This window comes from Pan troglodytes, chromosome 2 (genome assembly GCF_028858775.2).
Source record: "Pan troglodytes isolate AG18354 chromosome 2, NHGRI_mPanTro3-v2.0_pri, whole genome shotgun sequence".
NCBI classification, from domain to species: domain Eukaryota; kingdom Metazoa; phylum Chordata; class Mammalia; order Primates; family Hominidae; genus Pan; species Pan troglodytes.
The window spans coordinates 131,190,788-131,214,251 of record NC_086015.1 but is presented as its reverse complement, the minus strand read 5'-3'; the positions used below and the strand labels follow the sequence as shown (position 1 = coordinate 131,214,251).

The following is a 23,464-nucleotide window of genomic DNA, read 5'->3' as shown; positions in this document are numbered from 1 at the left end:
CTCATCATTGACTGCACCCATGGGACCACTTCCTCCTCATCCTTTTGGGGACCCAATAAAAGGTCTGCTCCTTGGCAGTGCTGTTCATCGGTCCCCAGCAGAGTGAGACCCTCCCTCTGCTGCTCTCCTGTGGCCCTGTGCCCCTCCTGTGGCCATCATCACCTCTTCTTTGTAGTGTCTTATTTACCCTATCAGGCTGGGAAGTCCCTGAAGGGAGACTCCCCATGCTCCCCACCCAGTGCCCAGCACACACTGCTTCTTCACACACAGGCCACTACGCATGCAGTGCACATGACTGGCATGACAGAGATGCTGTGGGTCCTCTCCGTTCTGAAGGCCTTGTTTGCAGAACAGCAGGAGGTCCTCCAGCAAGGTCACCTTAGTGCTCATTGCCTTCTTCCACCAAATCTGAAGGCGGGGGGATGAGGTCTCGGGGATTCATCCTGGCTACTAGGCAGACATCATAGCTGTCATGCATGAGGACGTTGATGGCTACAACATTCCACTGGTTTTCCCATGGGTCCAGTTCCAATATTTCTTTGGAGATAACCTCATGGCGATCTGAAAAACAGCAAAGTGGGAAGACAAAAATCTCATGTGGGTATTAAATTCAGAAGCCATCAGCACCATACTGAGTAACTTCCTCCAAAAGGCAATGTCTTAGTCCACTTGCTGTTACTGTTAACAGAATACCCAGGACTGGGTAGTTTATCAAGAAAAGACATTTACTTGGCTCACGATTCTGGTGACTGGAGAGTTCAAGACTGGGGATCTGCATCTGGTGGGAGCCTTGGCTGTTTCAACTCATGGCAGAAAATGGAAGGGGAGTGGGCATTTGCAAAGAGGTCACTGGGACAGGGAAGGAGTAAAAGAGAGAAATCAAGAAAGCCAGACTGTTTTTTTTTTGAGACGGAGTCTTGCTCTGTCACCCAGGCTGGAGTGCACTGGTGCAATCTCGCTCACTGCAACCTCCGCCTCCCAGGTTCAAGCAATTCTCCCGCCTCAACCTCCTGAGTAGCTGGGATTACAGGCACGTGCCACCATGCCTGGCTAATTTTTGTATTTTTAGTAGAGACGGGGTTTCATCATGTTAGTCAGGCTGGTCTCGAACTCCTGACCTCATGATCTGCCTGCCTCAGCCTCCCAAAGTGCTGGGATTACAGGCGTGAGCCACCATGCCTGGTTGCCAGACTATTTTTAACAGCCTCCTTTCCCAGGAACTAATCCATTCTTATGAGAGCCCAAGTTCACCCCCAAGGGAGGGTGTTAATCTATTCATGAGGGATCCATGGCAAGACACCTCCCACTAGGCCCCACCTCCAGCACCGCTACACTGGGGACCAAATTTCAACATGAGTTTCAGAGAGAACAAACTCAAACCACAGCAGGACTTAAGCACCAAAAATTAATTAACAACCGAATAAAGATACTTTAAATGGAAGGCAGTGTTCCTGATTTCTAAGAAACGAAGAAAGGCCACGTTCACAATTCAGTCAAAAATTATTCAAGAAGTTCTGACAGGGCATGCCGTTGTCTCCAGTTGAAAAAGTGTTCCAATGCCATATGAATGATTTAGCAATGATGTGAACAAGGGTTGAAACTGCCCTATTTCCACCCCCATAGAGGAGGCACGGCTGGAGTCATGTGGCCCTGGGCTAGCGCTGCCCTCTGAGCTTGTGTTTGGGATAGGGATGCTCACATTCAGGTGGGGTCCTGTGGAAACACAGCATACTCCACCTGGGCAACATGAAGAGTTCTGTCAAGGGACCTTTAGAACGCTGTGAGCGGGGCTTAGGAAGGCCCATGGGGGATGGCACAGTACCCAGCACTAATCACAGCAAGGGGCTGTCACTGTCCCTAGACCTGGAAGGCGAGGGAGGGAGTGAGCACTGGAGCTGGGACAGGGGAGCTGTCTGGGGAGCAGCACCTGTCTTGAGCAGAGAAAGATGGACACAGCCATCCTTAGCAGGGAGGCAGCAGGGAGGGCAAATACCCTGCATTTTCTATCTTTTTATGTGAAAGTCAGGTGCAGGCAAGGGAGAGGCTCAGGAAAACAAGTTTTCTTATCCTCACAGATCCCAGAGGCATGAGGCAGAAGACAGGAGTGAGGGGAAGGTGTAGGCCACGGGAGAATCCAGGCAGGGGAGAGTGGACACCTTAGGACTGGCTGGTTTGAATAATTTCAGTGGGTGTGGGGACAGGAGTGGTCTCTAGTTGCCTGGTGCCTGGCCCTGGGATGACTGAGGCAGAGGCACACTGTCTCCCGGGGTGTCGGGGCCAGACAGGAGGTGTGGCTCTGGGCTGGCTCGTGTGCACAGCAAAGATGTGCTCCAGGCAGAGCCCTTTCTTGTCCTTAAGGACTGGCCAGCCTGGGGAGGGCAATCATTCCCCAACCAGAAAGGTCTCTTAAGTTGTCAAAACATCACATATACAGAAAATTTAAAATCTTTACAATATACCCTGACTCTCCTTTCTTTTCACCTGATAATTTCCTGCTCTTTCTTCCTGCTGACTGAACCATCCAGAAGCCAGAGAGGAAAGGAACCTTTAATGCTGTCTATAGAGGCCAGCCTGGAAGGACACAGAGAGAGGTGGGGAAGGGTAGGGGTGAGTGTGGAGGGACAAATGGAAGATTTCCAGCTTGAACGCCTATTTAACAATTTTATGGTAATTAAAGAAGATAATGTGTGTAAAGTGCCCAGCCTCGTTTCAGCATGTGGAAGTCAATTTTTGAAAATGATCCACGTGCGCTCATAAAGGATGTATATCCTGTAGCTGTTGGCTGTGGTGTTCCACATGTTCATTAGGCCTTGTTATTTAACTCTTATACATATTTACAGGCACCCGCCACCACTCCCAGCTAATTTTTGTATTTTTATTAGAGACGGGGTTTCACCATGTTGGCCAGGATGGTCTCAATTTCCTGACCTTGTGATCTGCCCTCCTCAGCCTCCCAAACTGCTGGGATTACAAGTGTGAGCCACCGTGGCTGGCCAAAAAGACAATCTTTCTTAAACCTGGGTATGTATCACAAATACACTGGAGAAAAAGTGGGAACTTTTGAGGAAAACTGGCAGGACAGTGGATTACAGAATTTCTTTCCTCCAAAACCTAATGAAATAAATCCCCAATCCCCAGATATACTTGCACCCACTAACCAATCTCAGCAACATCAAAAGTGGGATAAACTGTTTCTAGAAGTAATTCTATTTATGTCAGAATCCGTTATGTTAATAATAATGACTATTTATTGGATAGCATTAGGTGATTTAAATGTATGATCTCATTTAGTCTTTTGAACTATCATCTGAGAAGGATTTATTATTTTCTCCATTTTGTAGAAAAGGTAACAGGTCCAGAAAAGCTAATTAACTTGCCTCAGGATTGACAGCTGATACATGGCAGAACCAGGCTCTGAAGAAGCACATGGAACAAGCTATCTTAGACAGTCTAGAATCTGGGATGTGTATCAGACAATAGTAAGGGATTATGTGCATTTTTTAGGTGTGAATTTGGCACAGTAGGTATATTAAAATATCCATCCAGTTAGAGATGGATATTAATGTATTTTTGGATAAAATGGCCTGATTATTAGATTTGCTTTAAAGTACTCCAGTAAAGAAAAGTAAAAAGAAGAAAAAAAAGTATGTTTGGAAATAAGAACAACAAAATTGTTGAAGCTGGTGTGGTCAGATTGCCTTAATTGTATTATTGTTTCTAATTTGGTATCTAATGTGAAATTTCTAAAAATGAAAACCAACAAAAAATCTAAAATAGAATTTGTATGATTTTGATTGGATTTTTATTAAATTTATAAATCAGATTGGGAAAGGTAACATCTTAACAGTTTTCTAATCATGCAGCATGATATATTTCTCAATTTTGGGAGTGGGAGAAATGTTTTATGTCTTTCAATGTAATTTATTTAAAATAACCCAATGGCTGACTCAGAGTACTGCATTCCTCCTGGCCACAGAGGGATGGTTTATGGATGGAATTATAATCCGGTCAAAGACAACTACACTTGGCCAGGCACAGCAGCTCACACCTCTAATCCCAGCACTTTGGGAGGCCAAGGTGGGCAGATCACTTGAGGTCAGGAGTTTGAGACCAGCCTGGCCAACATGGTGAAATCCCATCTCTACTGAAAATACAAAAATTAGCTGGGCGTGGTAGCGCCCACCTGTAGTCCCAGCTACTTGGGAGGCTGAGGCCAGAGAATCACTTGAACCCAGGAGGTAGAGGTTGCAATGAGCTGAGATTGCACCACTGCATTCCAGCCTGCGCGACAGAGCGAGACTCCATCTCAAAAATAAAATAAAATAAAATAAAATAAATAAAATAACCCAATGATTACACTAGCAGTGCCAAAATTTGGGAATTCTGTTAGACCTCTTACCTCAAACCAAAAACTTTGAAATGTGCTAGAGACAGATTAATTTGAACCAACCTTGTTTTATCTTCTCTTGTTCTATCTTCTTGAAATGGATGCTTAGTTCCTTTTTTTCATGTTTCAATGTCTTCTAATATGTGCACTTAAGGCTTACATTTCTTCTGAGTACCTCTTTTTAGAAGATTTCTGGTGCAGTTCAAATTTCTCCATAGTTTGCAATCTCAGGCCTAATTTCTGCTTTAACCCAAGACTTATTTAGGAAAATGTTTTAACATCTCCAGCTGAGTGTATGTGTTAGTACATGCATGTGCATTTGACTACCCTTTCACTGAATGCTTCTAATTTATTTGCATCATAGACAGCACATATTACTTCTATAATTTGTATTTTGGGGAATATATTGAGATTTTCCTTTGCCCTAATTTATGGTTAGTCAATGTATGTGTTCTATAAGTGTTTAAAAGGAAGTTACATTTTGTTTGCTTGGCAGAGGATTCTATATATCTATGACATTTAAGTTGCTAATTATGCTATTTAAATCCTTGATACCAGTGCTGTCCAAGAGAACTCACTGTGATGAGGGAAATGTTCTGTAATCTGTGCTGTCCAATAGAGTAACCACTGCCCATATGTGGTGTGGAGTAATTTGAAATGTGGCTAGTGAGACTGAGGAACTGATTTTTAAATTTTATTTAATTTTAATTAGCTTAAGTTGAAATTCAGATAGATGTAAGTGGCTGCTGACCATTGTGTTGTGTTGGGCAGCTCAGTTCTGGATCTCTTTTTGCTTTAGTTTTAAAAAATCGATTTGATCCATGGATTTCTGAAAAAGTCCATGCAAATTTTGCGGATTTATCCATTTATGTTACTATTTCCAATAGTTTCTGCTTTATATATAAGTGTTCACTCTTACTTCCTGGAGCACTAAGTCTTAGAGACTGCTTTAAAGTCTCTGCCTAGTTATTTCAAAATCTGTGCCATCTTGGGGTTAGTATCTGTTGATTGTCTTCTCTCTTGTATGATCTGATATTTTCTTGGTTCCTGGTAAGTCAAGTAATTTTGGATTATATGCTAGGCATTTTGAATATTATGCCATATTATTCTAGGTCTTGTTTAAATCCTGTGGAAAATGTTGATTTTTTTGTTTATTTGTATTAGCAGAAAATCAAAAACTGACCCAGTTAGGTAGGCTGCAAGTTCCTGGCTACCTTCTGTGGGCTGTGTTTCCAATGTCAGCTCAGTTTTCAAAGGCTTTGGTAGACAGTTTAGGGCTAAATCATGTGTGTGTGGCCCAGGAGCTCACGTCCAACTTTATGAGATCACTTTCTTGAGCTCCCTCCTGTCTGCAATCTTCCTTACATTTTCCTGATTCCAGCAACATCCTTATGCCCCTTCCTGGCCTTCTGGCTAAAGAGCTGGAGCTTTGGATTCTTTGCTCTGATGCACACTTTCCATGAACATGCATGCCTCCAAGGTGACGTGGCCAGTAGACCAAGATGGAAAGGCAATGGGGACTTTACTCAGACTCTTGGGACCAAAGTTTCCCTGGTCAGAGAAAAGGGGGCCAGCCCAGCCCCTGCTATTGCTACCACCTGGGAATGCCTGGGAGCTTGGGAAGGGGGTGGGGTAAAGAACGAAAAAAAGAAGAAAGAAAAAATTCCCTGTCTGACCCATAGGAGCCCTCTTTCTTCCTCCTTGGAACAGAAAAAGAGGATTTTCTTAGAGTTTCTGTCCATACTTGGTCTGAAGTTCCAGGCTTCAGGCTATCTTTGAGTCCAGGCCAGGAAATATCAAGGGAAAAAAATGAGACAATTATTATTGATTTGGTGGTATTTCAAGTTCTGACTTCCTTCCCCAATCTGCCCACTACCATTTACTTTTCAGAGTTCTCAGATTGCTGCTCCATGCATCTGGCCAGGGGATTTAATTGCCTTTAGTGGGACAGACAGGGTGGAGTGTGTTGACTATCCTGACTAGAACCCAGTATTCCAGTCTGTTGTTGAAATCAGGGAATGGCCCTAGTTTTTGGCCCAAAGAGATGTTGGGAAGCTGTCTCAGCAAAAGGTAAAGAACAGAGGTCGTAATGGAACAGAATAGAGAGCTCAGAAATAATGCTGCACACCTACAACCATCTGATTTTCAACAAGGTTGACAAAAAGAAGCAATGGGGAAAGGACTCTCTATTCAATAAATGGTGCTGGGATGGCTGGCTAGCCATATGCAGAATATTGAAACTGGACCCCTTCCTTACGCCATATACAAAAATCAACTCAAGATGGATTAAAGATTTAAATGTATAGCCTAAAACTATAAAAACTCTGGATGATAACCTAGGAAATACCATTCTGGACATACACTCCAGCAAAAATTTCATGACAAAGACAACAAAAGCAATTGCAACTAAAATAAAAATTGACAAATGGGATCTAATTAAACTAAAGAGCTTCTGCACAGCAAAAGAAACTATCGACAGAGTAAACAAACAACCTATAGAATGGGAGAAAGTATTTGCAAAATATGCATCGACAAAGGTCTAGTATCCAGAATCCATAAGGAACTTAAATAAATTAAACAAAAAACAAACAACCCCATTACAAAGTGGGCAAAGGACACGAACAGACACTTTTCAAAAGAAGACATACACACGGCCAACAAGCATATTAAAAATGCTTAATATCACTAATCATTAGAGAAAGACAAATTAAAACCACAATGAGATACTATCTCACACCAGTCATAATGGCTATTATTAAAAAGTGAAAAAAGATGCTGGCAAGGTTGCAGAGAAAAAGGAATGCTTATACACTGCTGGTGGGAATATAAACTAGTTCAGCCATTGTGGAAAGCAGTTTGGCACTTTCTCAAAGAACTTAAAACAGAACTATCATTCGACCCAGCAATCCCATTATTGAGGATACACCCAAAGGAACATAAATTGTTCTACCATAAAGACACATGCATGTGTATTTTCACTGCAGAACTATTCACAATAGCAAAGACCTGGAATCAACCTAAATGCCATCAGTGGTAGACCAGATAAAGAAACTGTGGTAGACACCATGGAATACTATGCTGCCATAAAAAGGAATATCATGTCATTTGCAGCAACATGGTTGGAGCTGGAGGTTATTATCCTAAGTGAACTAATACAGGAACAGAAAACCAAATACTGCATATTCTCACTTATAAGTGGGAGCTAAACATTGAGTACACATGTACACAAAGAAGGGAACAACAGACACTGGGGCCTACTTAAGGGTGGAGGGTGGGAGAAGGGTGAGGAGGATAAGGATCAAGAAACTGGATGATGAAATAATCTGTACACCAAACTCCTGTGACACACAGTTTACCTATATAACAAACCTGCACATGTACCCCTGAACCTAAAAGTTAAAAATAAATTAATTAAAAGTGTAACAAACTAACACACACAAAAAGAACAGAGGTCCTGTGGTACATACACACAATGAAACAGCATACACACATAAAAATGAATAAGGACAGCCTCTACTACCTAACATGGAAAAGATTTCTGGGAGACAACTTAAGTGCAAAAAGTAAACTGCATGGTTTTACAGGATCTCTTCCACATTTTCTACCATTTGCAAAGGAAAAATAATAACTACACAGTGATGAAATTAGACCATATCCTGACTAGGTAATTAAAGTGAACTTTGCCAGCAAGGGGCAGAGAGACACAGTTTGCCTCCAGATGTGATGTCCTGAGATGGACATATATCAGTTATGTAATATTCCAGCCGGGAATGTATAACCCGAATTTAATCACCAGGAATATCGGATAGACATCAAGAGAGGAAGATTTTATTCTAAAACGGGGAAATTGTGCTAAACAAGTTAATGTTGTAAAAAGGGGGGAAAAAAGGCGTGTCGACATGTTCCAGATTTAAGAAAACTGAGAAGACATGTCAACAAGCACAATACTTGATCTTAGACTGGCATGGAGAGAAAAGGTTCTACAAAAAGAACATTACCAGGTCAACTGAAAAAATTAGAAGACTAAGAGTAGAATAAATAAAAATATGGAATCAATGTTAAAATTCCTAAAATTGTTAGCTATCCGTGTTTATGTAAGAAAATATTCAGATTCTACACACTGGGTATTTAGGTGTAAATTGTGTGATGTATGCAGCTTACTTGCATATGGTCAGAACAAAATTATGTACCTGTCTATATGTATGGGTATTGCATGATTGAGCAAATGTTAAATAATGCAAATTAGGAAAAATATTAGCAATAGGTGAATCTGGGTATTCATTATACCATTTTCTTTTTTGTAACTTTTCTGTAAGTTTAAAATTATTTCAAATAAAAAGTTAAAACAAGAAAAGAGTTCACCAAGATTCTATTCCCTCATGGTCGCTGTAATGTCAATGTTGCAAACAGCAGTAACCAATGTCAGGCTTAAAGTCCAATGCTGCCTAAAGTCCAAAGCCAACAGCAGACCTCTTTAGCCTTTCCTAGCTTGATAGAGTTCGGAGAGAAAATTCTATCTCATGCTAACAAATCAGTGTCAATTTTTCAAATTTGCAAAAACTTATAAAACATATAAAACTTTAGGGATCTACAGATCTGCATGTCAGCTTAGCACAGAGCACGGAGACTGAGTTCCTGTTCTTGGATGCATTCTAGGAAAAGGAGAACCAATGACTACATGGTAAGAAGAAGCTGGTGCAAGGTGGGACAATGACAGTCTGCTATCACTGCAAGCTGAATCTGTCTTTGCTGACCCACGCAGTGCTCCTGATGTCATGTGTATCTTCTTGGTTAACAGTAATAAGCCTTCTTTATTTGAAGGTGGGTGGTTAGGGTGCCATAGAAGAGACTGTCAGAAGTATCAGCTGACATACCAGATGTCAGCCATATCTCCTCTGTGATCCCTGTTCCAGAACAGGCTGACTACATCCATCTGCTACTCTTTGCCTGAGGATTTTCTCTTAGCTCCAGGGGGTCAGATAGGAAGTTAGTCTGAGGATGAACACCTCCAGATCCTTCACCCTTTGGGTGAGACAACTGCGAAGTGTGTTCTACACTGCCTCCCAGAATTTCTCAGTGGGACTGACCCTCAGTGGCCCACAGTGGTTACCTGTCAGGTCACACTGCTCTCCTGGCGCCTCCCCTTTCCCATCTTACTCTCTTCTCCCCTCTTAGTAGCCTCCTGGAAGCACCTCCCCATCAAAAAACTATTTGCACTCAAAGCCTTGTTTCAAGGTATGCTTTGGGGGAACTCAAACTAACAGAGATGATTTATTTATTTATTTATTTTGAGACGGAGTCTCGCTCTGTCACCCAGGCGCGATCTTGGATTACTGCAAGCTCCACCTCCCAGGTTCATGCCATTCTCCTGCCTCCCGAGTAGCTGAGACTACAGGCACCCGCCACCATGCCCAGCTAATTTTTTTGTATTTTTAGTAGAGATGGGGTTTCACCATGTTAGCCAGGATGGTCTCACCTCGTGTTCCCCTAGCCTCGGCCTCCCAAAGTTCTGGGATTACAGGCGTGAGCCACCGTGCCTGGCCAGATGATTATTTTTATACTTGGAAACTTAATTGGAAAATAAAGCCAAGTGGTCTGGAGGGGAAAGAACAGGTCAGATGTATGGAACAGGGAACTTGTCCCTGAGCAATCAGGTTGTGAATGAATGTGGTGAGTCTCCAGGATTTGGGGATGGGATCTTAGCTTCTCACTCTTAAGGGACAGGAGGTTCCTGTCAGTTGAAGGACATTCCCTTCCTGATGGCCCATACAGAAACCTGTTCACAATCTGCTGCTCTGGCATCTAGGGAGAGCAATGCTGTCAGGCTGGAGTGACGGTACAGGATGAAACTGATGGCTGTGGAGCCCTCTTTCCGTATCATGGAGGCCCCTGGGAAGAACACAGTCAGAAGAGAAAGGAAAGCATGAGGCAGACTTAGGAGGAGAAAGCAGCAGAAGCAAAGATTCAGATGCCTCCTGCAAGGGATTCAAAATCCATCAGTTTTCTTTCTTTGCTTTGGTGGCTATGAAGCTGGGCCAAATTCTGGAAATGTTTCTTAGCTTAGGTTTGCTGATATAATTGCTCTCTGCACTTACTGCTAAGCATGTTTTTAGTTTTATTTTGTCTATGCCAGTTCTGTAAAATGTCTCCATTCCTTGTGGAAATAGAAATGTTTTTTATATATATGATATAGACAGTGTATGTATGTATGGGTATATGGTATATACTGTAGGACAGATATGAAGTTGAAAATGAAAATAGTAACTCTCCTCCAGGATATCATAAATTTAGTACAATTTCTCCAGGGTGTGGCTGGGGGGCACGGGGATGCCAAAGGTAAAACAAACCACTTCCATCATTCCATCTTTTTCTCTGTAGTCATTAGTACTAGGATAAAACAGACTTGTAGCATAGTGGCCACCATAGCTAGTGTCTATCAAAGCTTTGTTCTTTTATCAGTTTTTTATTTTGAGAAATTTCAAACACACAGAAAAGGTGAAAGAATAGTACACTGAATACCGGTGTATTCTGCATCTAGAGTCAATAATAGTTAGCATTTTGCCTTATTAGCTTTATGTCCCCACCCCATACACACACACACTTTTTTTTTCCTGAAACCTTGAAAAATCAATTACAGGCATAATACTTCACTCCTAAATACTCAGCATACTTCTTCTAAGGATGAGGAAATTCCTTTACATAATCACAAACCATTATCATACCTATGAAAAAATAACATTAATTCTATAAAATTGAATAAAATTCTGTTCATATTCTAATTTCCCCAGTTGTCCCCAGAATAACTCAATAGCTGTTATTTTCAAACCATCATCCAACCAACCTTCACACGTTATACTTTGTTATTATGTCTCTCTGCTCTCCTTTCATTTAGGAAGGCCCCCATCTTGGGTTTTTTTTCCCTGTGACATTAATTTTTTTGAGTCAGGGTCAGTTTTCTTGTAGAATGTCCCACACGCTGAATTCACCTGTCTCCTCATAGGGTTGTTTACTTTGTTCTTCCTCTATTTCCTATAAACTGGAGGTAAAATGTAGAGGTTTGACTGGACACAAGTTAAGTATTTTGGTGGTGGTGGGGACATGAGAAGACTCTATACTGAATGATATAGGAAGCAAATACTATAAAATTATATCATTATTAATGATGATTATTTGATTACAGTGGTGGCTATCCAATTTCTCCATTGTAAAAGTACATATTTTTTCATGTTGTAATTAGTCTGTGATTTATCAGGTAATATGTCTTCAGTGCCATGTGTCTATCCTGTTCTTTATAACCTTTCAACCGATGCTTTTAGCATCCATTGATGATTTCTGACTGAACCAACTATTATACAAATTAGGATCTTGGCTATCCTTCTATCATGACTTCTACATTTATTACCTGGCTTTTGATTCATTGTGTTTCAGTCAATTATAGTCAATTATGATTTTCGATGTTTGAATTATTTTGAATCTGGCCAGTGACTGCCCTTTCAGGCTGGTTTCTCTGTCTTTTCATGACTCCCTTAAGTCTTTGACAATGTACCTGCTTTCTGGTGTAACAGGATATCTGAACCTTACCTTGCAATTTCTGTGCTCCAAACCTAGAATCAGCTATTTTGTGAAGAAGCACAACTACATTCTAAGCAGCTAGCTGAGTCCATCATCCAACAATACAGCAACTTCCTTATTTTGCCCTCAATGAGCTCTGTTAGGGCTGGAACCAAACATGTTTGTATGTGTATCTTTGGGGTTTAACATGGGCTTACTACCTAGAAAGGCATTCAATAAATGTTTGTTGAATGAAAACCCAACAGACATCAGCCAGGCTCTTAACCCTGACTACATGTTAGAAAAATCTGAAGACTTTTAAAAAATATTGATGCCCAGGCCCCATAACCAAATATTCTGATTTGATTTGTCTGGTATGGAGAGACAGTTTAGCCTACTGCTAAAAATATAGACTTTGGGGCCAGACTATCTAACTTTGAATCCCAAATTCAACATTTACCCTCTGTTTGACTTCTTTAGATGGCTTCAGTTTCTGCACCTTTAAAATAAGGGAAATAATAGTTGCAGGCTGTTGAGAGAATCAAATAAATTAACACATGCAAAGTGCTTAGAATTTTCCCTAGCACAGGGTAACCAGGTAACTGTCAGCTGTCAATTTTAATCTGCATTGGTTAGTAAAAGAATTCATTTTTGAAGTACTTCCCAGTGCATTTTCTCTTTATGGTAATTCAGATTTGTCCTCGACAGGCTTTTCACCATTAAGACTGTGCCACAAGGCTAAACTAGAGGAGGCAGAGGGGTGATTTGAGGGAAGTTCTTGCTGGACAGGTGGAGGAGGTAGAGAGCATTTCCAGTCCTGGGTGAAGGAAGGAAGATTTGGAGGGGCTGATACTAAGGTGAAAATGTTGTTTGGGTCCCCTAGAAGTTAGCCAAAGAAGATGATGAAAATGGCTCAGATGGGCTGAAGGCAGAAGGGACTTAGCCTGGACTCTGGGAAGAAATCCCCCTGCCCACAGCGGGTCCCACTGGCAGCCAGTATAGAGTTGAAGTGGAGAAACAAGAGGCCTCCCTGCTCCCTCAGCCTGCTCCCTGAGCTCCCCTGCCATCCTGGAGGAAGGGAAGACAGCCACAAGTGGCAAACAAGTGTGTACCGATGGGCTGCCATAGTAGGGAATGGGGGGACCCTACACCAGAGTTCGGGGAAACAGACAGAAACCAGAGCCTGGCAAGAATATGCAGTTGAGTCTCAAAGGGCCAACAGCTGGAACAAGAGCCAAAGTGGGGGCTTTGTCAGCAGGGAGAAGGCTGAGCCCTCTGGGAGCAACTCCTCTTTGTGAGATATACAAGAATCCTGAGGGCACACTTGAGCTAGAAAACATGAGAGTGGCTCTTCGGTATTCAGTTCATTATGATTATCACCAAGATGCCCTCTGTCCAAGCCCACAGGGTCCCTTAAAAGGCAGGATTTCTGCGTGCCAACCACAGGAATCTTTTGCAGTTACCTAAGGCCACAGTGTTGTCATCCCTTGGATGTTCTTATAGCAGGGAATAGTTTCCTGCCACTAGGTGTCATCTGCCACCACTTTCTTCTCTGTCTCAGGAAGCCTAATTCTGTCTCTGGAATGGGCCATTTCTGCCTCTTTCACTCAAGGAACCTGCCTCCAAGCACCCTCACCATGGGCAGTTCAGCTTAATTCTCCTCATTAGTGTCAAACACCAAGCTGATTACTGTGAGGATATAAGAGAAGGAGTTCTGACTTTTTCACTTTAACAACAGCTTTATTGAGGTATATTTCATATATCATAAAATTCACCCCTTGAAAATGTATAATAAAATGGTTTTTTAGTATATTCACAGAGTTGTGCAACCATCACCACTGTCTAATTTCAGAACATTTTCATCACTCCCAAAATAAATCCTCTGCCCATTAGCAGTCACTACCCATTCACCCTTTCTCCAGTTTCTGGCAATCACAAATCTACTTTCTGCCTCTATCCATCTGCCTTTTCTGGACATTTCTTATAAATGGAATCATGTGATATGTGGTCTTTTGTGATTGCCTTCTTTCACTTAGCATAATGCTTTCAAGGTTCATCTATGTTGTAGCAACTGTTAGTATTTCATTCCTTTTTATTGCCAAATGATATTCCACTGTTTAAATAGACAGTATTTTACTTATTTGTGTATTTTACTTATCTGTCCATCTGTGGATGGACACTTGGGTTGTTTCCACTTTTTGGCTGAGACGAATGCTGCTGCTGTGAACATTCATGTACAAGGGTGGGCATATATTTTCAATTCTCTTGGATATATACCTAGGAGTGGGATTGCTGCATCGTATGGCAACTCTGTGTCAACCTCTTGAGGAACTGCCAGACTTTTCCAGAACAGCTGCATTATTTTATATCACCAGCAACGTATGGTGGTTTTGATTTCTCCAAACCTCGTCAATACTTGTTATTATCTATCTTTTTTTCATTGTAGTCATCCTTGTGGGTATGAAGTGTATCTCATCATGGTTTAGATTTGCATTTTCTTAATGGCTAATGATGTTGAGCACTAGATCATCTGTTTATATTCACTGGACAAGTGTCTATTCTGTTCCTTTGTCCATTAAAAATATGTTATCTTTTTATTATTGAGTTATAAGATTTCTTAATGTATTTTAGATACAAGTCTCTTACCAGATATGATTTGCAATTATTTTCTCTCATCCTGTGGGTTGTCTTTTCATGTTCTTGTTGTTGCTCTTTGAAGCACAAACGTTTTGATTTTTGATGTACAATTTATCTTTTTTTTTTTTTGGTATGTGTGTTTTGGCATTTCTAAGAAACCATCACCTAATTCAAGATTTATGCCTACATTTTCTTCTAAGAATTTTACAGTTTTAGGTTGTATGTTTAGATTTTTAATCTACTTTGGGTTCCTTTTTGTACATGGTAAGAGGCAGGATTCCAACTTCATTATTTTGCATGTGGATATCCAATTATTCCTGCACCATTTGTTGAAAAAAGGATCCTTTCCTCACTGACTTGTCTTGGCAGCCTTGTTGAAAATCAGTTGACTGAAATGGAGGGATTATTTCTGAACTCTCAAGTCTATTCTACTGATCAATATGTTTTGTCTATCATTATGCCGGTACCACATGGTCTTGACTACTATAGCTTTGAAGTAAAGCTTTGGAATTAGGAAGTGTGGGTCTTTCATCTTTGTTCTTTTACAAGATCATTTTGGCTTTTCTGGGTCTCTTACATTTCCATATAGATTTTAGGATCATCCTATCAATTTTTGTGTGTAATATCTTACCATTTATATAGAATTTAAATTCCTTTTAATGATGTCTTACAGTTTTCAGTGTACAAATCCTGTACTTTTTTTGTTAAATTTACTCCTATTTTATTCTTTTTGATGATATTGTAAATAGAATTGTTTTCTTAATTTCATTTTTTAATTGTTCATTGTAAGTGTATAGAAATACAATTTTTTGGCATATGGTCTTATGTCCTGCACCCTTGTTGAACCTGTCTATTAGCTCTAGTAGCTTTTTAAAATAATTCCTTAAGATTTTCTAAAAAAATGATTATGTCATATGCAATTAGTTATTACTTTCCAATATGGATGCTTTATATTTCTTTTTCTTTCATAATTTTACTGATTAGAACCTCCAGTATAATGCTGAATAGAAGTGGCAAGAGTAGGCATTCATGTCTTGTTCCTGATTTTAGGGGGAAACCTTTCAGTCTTTTACCATTAAGCATGATGTTAGCTGTAGATTTTTCATAAATACCCTTTATCGGGCTGAGGAAGTTACTTTCTATTTCCAGTTTGTTAAGTATCTATAGCACGAAAGGGTGCATCTATTTTTTTTCTTTGCATCTATTGAGATAATCTGTTTTTTCCCTTTATTCTACTAATATGGCGTATTACATTGATTCGTTTTCTTTTTTTTTTTTTCCTTCAACTTTTATTTTAAGTTCCGAGGTATATATGCAGGATGTGCAAGTTTGTTACATAGGTAAATGTGTGCCATGGTGGTGTGCTGCACAGATCAACCCATCACCTAGGTATTAAGCACAGCATCCATTAGCTATTCTTCCTGATGCTCTCCCTCCTCCCACACATTGATTCATTTTCAAATGGTAAGCCAACTTTTCACTTCTGGGATAAATCCTTCTCGAACACGGTGTATAATTCTTTTTGCATGTTGCTGGATTCAGTTTGCTAGTATTCTGTTGTAGATTTTTGCATCTATATTCATAAAGGCTACTAACCTATAGTTTTCTTGCAATGTCTTTGCCTAGTTTTGGTATCAGAATAACACTGGCCTCAAATAGTAAGTTTGGAATTGTTCCCTCTTGTATATTTTGTAAGAGTTTGTGAAGGATTGGTGTTATGAGCTCTGACCTTTTTGAAACACAATACCGGCTCCCTCATTCTGTGTTGGAGGTGGAGAACAAAGCCTCCTGGTGAGTCCCAGGACTCTGTCAAGAACTGCAAAGAGTCTGGGATTTTATAAGTAAGCTTGCTGCAGTTTCATGGATGCTAATAGAAGACGTAAGACTTCTGGGTCAGAGATGAAAGACAGTGTTATAGCAATAGTAGCAACTAGTATATCAGCATTTTTATGCCAGTTATTATGCCAGTTTTTTGACTTATTCTCACGGGGCAATGTGAAGAGTGCCAGCTGAGACCTGTACAATCAATGGGTTGCATTACTGCAGAGAAATGCTGAGCTTAGGGAACCGGAATTTTTCATAATGACCAGTGAGCATGCCTGCTCTTTGCTATGGAGATACTTACTATATCTTCTAAGGCTGTATGCTATCAAATATGCTGGAAGAAATAGTCCAGAACAAAAGCAGTCAGTACCTCTGCTCATAAGACATGCAGAAACACTTAAGACCCATGGAAAATTATCTCCCAAAAGACTCACTTGTTCATATTTTTCTTAATACTCTCTTGTTATTCTTCTACTATATGCACTATATTTACATATTTTAAATTTAGGTTTTGTTTTATTAGTTACACATTTGCTTGATTTAAATAGCTGCTTTACAAGTCTTATTCCTTAAAAACAGTTGTTCCCTGACCTGCTCCCCATTCACTGCTTCTCTCTCCACTCCGGCTGATTCTGCTGGCACTGACCATGGTCTCTATAAACAACACTTTTTATATTACTTCTGCCTCTTGCTTTGTCAGATGAAGGCATTAACTCTTGACTTCCACTGTGAAGAATGCGGACTTGGCTTTCTCTCACATTCCTACCCTATCTACCTATGGTCTGTTTCCACATTTTCCAGTACAGTTAAGGCATAGTTTTGGTCAGTTCAGTATTATGTTTATTATGATATTGTTATAAATGCTATTCACAGATGGACTGTGTGGCATACTTTTCCTTTTCTGCATGACTTACTGTTTTCTCTCATTTTATTTTTGCTAGTTTTCATTGTTCTTCTCCAAATGTTGGAATCTTGAAGGCATCTCTCACAGAGCCCTTTGACCGGCTCCATTCTATTCTGGCCACTCTTTCGGCCTGCTTTGCAGCTTCTTGAATCTCCCCTCAATATCCTCCACTGATTTCCTTTTCTCTCTATTATGTTTAATTCTGTTCTTGGGTCCCACATCTATCTTTTTTGGTTTATATGTTCATTTTTGGTGAAGCATGTCCTGATAAAAGGGCACACAGGAGAAAAAATTTTGGAGGCACTGTATGTCTGAAAATGTGCCCTCAAATTTAATAGTTCAGCAGGCATAGAATCGTAGGTGGAAAGTAACTTTCCCATAGAAATTTAGATAGCATTTGCTTCGTTTTCTTCTAGCTCCCAATGTCATCATTCAGAAGTCTGATTCTTGGCACTTGGTGTAAAACTATTGTTTTTTCTCTTTAGGAACTTTTACAACCTTTTATTTTTTTCCCCAGTGTTCTGTAATGTCACAATGATGTGCCCTAGTTTGGGTCCCTTTTCATCCTTTGTCCTTGGCATTTGTATATCCTTTCAATCTGATGACTTCAGTTTGGGGAAAAAGTTTTAATTTACTTCATGGATAATTTATTTCCCTCTGTTTTCTCTGTTTAGCCATTGACCAACTCCTATTATTCAAATGTTGGACCTCCTGGCCTCAACTTCTCTTTCTCTAATTTTCCATATAATTGCTTTTTGTTCTGCTTTGTGAGAAGTTTCCTCTACTACACTTTCCAAATTTTCCATTGTAGATTTAATTTCTGCTATGTTTTTTAATTTCCAAGAAATGTTTTAAATATCCTTTTCCTGTTCTATTGATGCAATATTTTCTCTCATCTCTCTGAGGACACCTCTCCTGGCATAGCCTCTGTTTCCTCCAGTTTGCTTTCTGTCTTTCATCTATGCACTTCCTCAGATGTTCGGTGATCCTTAGTTGCTTGTTCATCTTTAAGAGTGGGATGCCATAAAAGACTTTTTCTGTGAGATTCTCTACAGGGTAATCTGGCTTTGCCTTAGTTGGGGGCTGGTCAGACCCCCAGAGAAGAACCTCCCAATCTCTTGCCGAGAGGGTATGGCTGTGCATATTCTGAGAGTCAGGGAGGGAAGGAGGCTGAGGACCTCAATATTCAATATGCAACCTTCCACTCAATCTCTTTTTAAATTACTGGATGCCTGACCTTAACTCCTGTCCTCAACCTCAGCCTTTGTCAGGGTGAAAGGTCTTTGTCTCACTATCAAGAGTAGGGCAGGAAATTAGGGGTCTTCCTGTCTTTCAGCTAATCTTCATGTTTTCAGTATCATTTTCATTTCAATGTCCACAGTTACCTTTTGTTGCCAACTCCTGAGATTATCTGGGGTTCCAGGTTACAAATCAGGGGTTTTGTTTGTTTTTTGTTTTTTCTGTTGCCAGTTAGGATTACACTTTCTCATACATCTGCTTTTTAGCTTCCAAATTGTTGTTGCTATTTTCCTCTCTCTTCTCTTTGTCTGTGTTTATTCCACTTACTGTCATTTTAGTGGGGCTTGAAGATAAAATAGAGGTGTTCAACCTACTATTTTAACCAAAAACAAATTACTATGTTTATTACATGTTTATCCATCTGTCTTTCCCACCAAATGTTGAAAATCTCGATTGTATCCCAAATACCTCTTCACAATATATTTCAATGTATTTTTATTGAATTAAGTATATTAAAAGAGATTACTTTCTCAACTGTGGTTTTCTGAAAAAATAAATGAGACAAGTAGGTCTGTGTCACACAGGGAGAAAACATTTAGTGTCTGTTTTAGGTCTGATGAGATCTCTAGATCATAATAGGTATGTTATTATACAATTGTTTTATTTTGTATAAAATCCCAGTGATAATTCATTCAGCGAATCCCAAACAATCTACCATCTTAGAAACAAATAATTAAAATGGACTTTGAGAGCTCATATAGTAAGTCCCTTTGGCTGAAAGCATTACCAGTCCATTATATTAATAGTACCAAGAAGAGAGGTTAGCTCATAGTATGAGTTTATTTGACATGTTTGAAAAACTGGAGGATATCAATTCTCTAATTCAATATTATATAAAGAAAGATAGAGAAGCAAGACAAAACAGAATGTCTTCTAGATCCTTAGACCTGAATAACCACCTATCCCTCTGGAGGCTAACCCTCAGATTCTCTGTCCTTCTTTTCTGGTCAAGAGAAAGCCAAAGGCCAGAATATGGGAGTTGCTCATGTAAGCAAGCTGGAGGACAGCCCTGCCGCATGAGTGGGCACAGCACCAGGGCTCTCCCTCCTGGCTCCTCAGCTCCCTTCTTACACGCAGGGCTTGAGTGAGGGGCCCCTATTAGGATTCCTTGTTGGGCCAGGTTTCTTACTACTATGATAGATTACAGTCTTTACCCAAGCATGGCATGTAATGTTTAATGTAAAAGAGATTAAAACAACTTTTTAAAAACCTCTTTGAAAAATGTTTTGAAGAGCAAATAGAGAAAGAAAAAGTAAAGTTTTTATTATGGCAACTTTCAATGTATTCTTGCCACCTCTTGCCATTAAAAACAATATTTGCTAGAATAGATTAAAACAAATTTCAGACAGTATATCATTTTCATCCACAAATTCTTTTTCTTTCTTTTTTTTTTTTTTTTTTTTTTTGAGATGGAGTCTCGCTCTGTTGCCAGGCTGGAGTGTAGTGGCACGATCTTGGCTCACTGTAACCTCCAACTCCCTGGTTCAAGCAATTCTCCTGCCTCAGCCTCCCGAGTAGCTGGGATTACAGGCATGCACCACCACACCTAGCTACTTTTTGTATTTTTTTTTTTTTTTAAGTAGAGATGGGGTTTCACCATGTTGGCCAGGATGGTCTCAAACTCCTGACCTTGTGATCTGCCTGCCTCGGTCTCCCAAAGTGCTGGGATTACAGGTGTGAGCCACCGCGCCCAGCCACCATCTTATTCTTTAACATATCATGTGCTTAAAGAGTGAAGGCAGGCTTGCAAAAGGCTCTGCTTTGCTGCAGTATCAGCTTTACTTTAACCTGGCATTCTTCCAAAATTCTAAGTGCTCTTGAGGCACATGTTTTCATGGGTATGTACTGGCCTTGTGCTTGTTAGTGAGAATATAATTCAACAGTTAGTCATTTTTAATATAACTGCATTCTGCCTTATTTACTTATGCCACTAATCAAACTTTGGAGGCATGTGCCTACTAGATTTATGCATAGTTTAGAATCTCATTGTTACATTAAAAAATTATAAATCCATACTGTAGAATGCAGTGATGGTACAATTATATATATGGAAAAAGGTTTAGTAATAAACACATGCATTAGGTATTATTTTAGAAATGCTTTCAAGCCATTTATTTCAAGAGGTAGTCATGGGGTAGGAATAAGAGAGTTTTCTGAGTCTTGATCAGATAAAACCCAACACTTCTGATCAGTACTCCACTTTCATCTACTCTTCCCATTTTAAAATCTCTTCTTTAGTCTCACCATAGTCATTAGGCTACCTCTCCCATTTCTCTTCTCTTCATATTCAACTACTATATAGTGAGTGTCTACTATGTGCTAGATGCTGTACAAACTAGATTCCCTTTTAATTCTCCCACCCAAGTACTAATCAGGCCCGACCCTGCTTAGTTTCCAAGATCAGGTGAGACCAGGTGTGTTCAGGGTGGTATGGCCATAAACTAGATTCCATTTAATTCTTACGACAGCCTATGGATGTGCCAGCTTCACTTTGTCCATGTGAAACCCAGACCAAGAGGTTTTGCACAGGGTCCCTGACTCTAAAAGCCATGCTTTTGCAGTGCTCACGTTGCTCTCAGGAATATTAGTGGTGATTGGATCAGTTAAAGAAAGTCAAATCAACACCAAAGGAGGTAACAAAATGTTTAAAACTGGACCCATACCTGCTCCATGGAATCCCCCGCAGACATAGAGTTTCCCATCCACTGCCCCTGCATTGGTGGAATTGGTGCGGAGTGAGAGGAGGGGACTTGGCATGGGAGGGCCCTCTCGCCAAAAGTCCCCATCTGGGTTGTAGATCTCCACCACGTCAAGGCATTTTCGAACCTGGCCCTTGTCTTGACCTACACAGCCAATGCCACCTGCAGAGAATTATGTGGAAAAATGAGAGGATCAGGAACTGAAACTCAATTGTGGACAGCACCGCCCCCTGCATGGTTTGTATCAAAGGTTTATGGGACTGTAACTTTTCTCTTTCTTGCCAGGTGCTACCTTGAAGACAAGTTCTAAGCAATAGTGATGTCTACTGTGTACTCCATAGCGACATTCAATGTCATTTTTATTCATAGTGTTCCCCTTGTTTGTGATCATGCATGAGACTGAGTCCACCACTGGCTTATATTCTATAATATCCAATGCTGGTTCACATCATGAGCATCCCCTTTATAATAAGAATTTCAGGGTTGACTGTAAAGGTAACCTGACTTTGACATCTGCCTTGCTGTTGATGGTTAGCAATGCTTTTGCTGATGTGGCTAGCTAGGAATGTGTTCTTCCCATCCCTTATCATTGAAAGCTGGTTTCTCCCTCTCTTCCTAAGTTGCATGATCTTTCCCAACTAGGGAAGGACTATTCTTTGGTAAATTTCAGGAAAGACCCTAAACCCAAATGCCCAGTGCATCTTTCAGTTTTGGATGATATAGTTCATTCATCAGATAATTATTAAGTGCCTATTATATGTAAGGCAATGTGCTAAGTTATAATAAGGAGTTCTGAAAGATGCATAAAGCATGTTTCCTGCTCTTAAGAAATTAAAGGGATGGAAAGGGCCGTGTTTGCAAATAAATAGAGGACATCAAGACAGGTGTCTTAAAGAGATAAAAGTGAGATTTAGAAGTCCAGGGACTGTAACAAGGAATATAAATAACACTTAGAGAATCATGACTTTAAGTACAACTCTCCATTGGAAAAATAATTGTATACAAATTTCCTATCCACTGTTACAAGAAACACATTTCTATGCACTGCTTTTGTTTTCCCCTCCCAAGTCCACACTGGAAGGTCATCAAGGTCAGGGCCATATTTCCTGATCTGAAGGATGGCTCCTGAGACTGAGATAAACCCCCCGGAAGGAGGGACATGCCTGTATTTGCAGACACGCCTCTCATCGATGACCTCATTCTATCCAGACTCACAGCCTGGTCTGTGTGACTAATCAAAAAGCCTGTAAAGCACTGGCCTCAGGTAAACCAGCTCTCCTTCACATAGAGAGAGTCCTGGAAGAGTCACTGCGCAAACTGCATATGTTGGGTGGTGACTGATACTGGAGTATGTTGTTGACAGCGATCTCAAAACCAAAATTAAGAACTCTGCTTTGATCTCATGGCTTTTACTATATGTATCACGTACTGAGAAATTAATCTCATGTGTTTCCTGGCCTGTCTTCTTTCAGCGTCATTTTGTACCCTTTGCCCATCACTGCATCAGTCAGGAGGTATTTTCACCATCACCTGCTTTCCTATCTTGCTCACTGGCCTGTCGTTTTCCATATTGCATCCCCAGTACCTAGCCCAGTGCCTGACACGTTGTGTGTACGGAATGAAGAATGAGAAGTTTAATTTTGCATGTGCTTTCCCTGCCTGTCCAAGTGAGTGTGCTATTGGGGCCAAAGGCCACTATTCTGCATCTTTTATATCACAGGGCCTGCCACACAGTACTCAATGAATCCAAGAAGATTGATGGGAACAGCTTATTTTCACCATGGTTGGGGCTTATGCCAGGCATAAAAGCTGATGGAAGAGCACTTTGAAGGAAAAGTCTTTTCTTCTCTTTGCTGATATAAACTGACCTGTTTCCTGTCTCAGTTTGAATCCAGGGACTGAGGCTATAAACTAACTCAGGAGGCTTTTAGCTGCCTTCTCTCCTATCCGACTGGATAAATAATTTAGCCCATTACAGTGCCAAGTTTGAGCTGCAGCGTTTCCAAGAAGGGGACACACTGGCCTCGGTTAACGGCACAGCTCTGCTGTTCCTGGGCCCTCTTTCAATGTGGCACTGTGGTAGCGAGAGCTTTCTCAGCCTAACAAAAAGTGGAGTTTCCTATTTGTAGGGCAAGAAGGACTTAAAGAAGAGGATTTAACCAT

The 23,464-nt window shown here is 40.5% G+C and overlaps 1 protein-coding gene across 1 annotated transcript in view; it reads right to left on the bottom strand.

Annotated features, from left to right (window-relative positions):
• Window positions 1-288: 288 nt before the first annotated feature.
• Window positions 289-23,464, bottom strand: part of KBTBD12 (kelch repeat and BTB domain containing 12) — a 61,671-nt gene continuing 38,495 nt past the window's right edge. The window contains exons 4-5 of the mRNA XM_001141101.7: window positions 21,266-21,463; window positions 289-561 (exon numbers count right to left, since the gene is read on the bottom strand). Of these exons, the coding sequence (XP_001141101.2) occupies window positions 380-561; window positions 21,266-21,463 (380 nt within the window). The 3' untranslated portion in view covers window positions 289-379. The remainder of the gene's footprint in view (window positions 562-21,265; window positions 21,464-23,464) is intronic.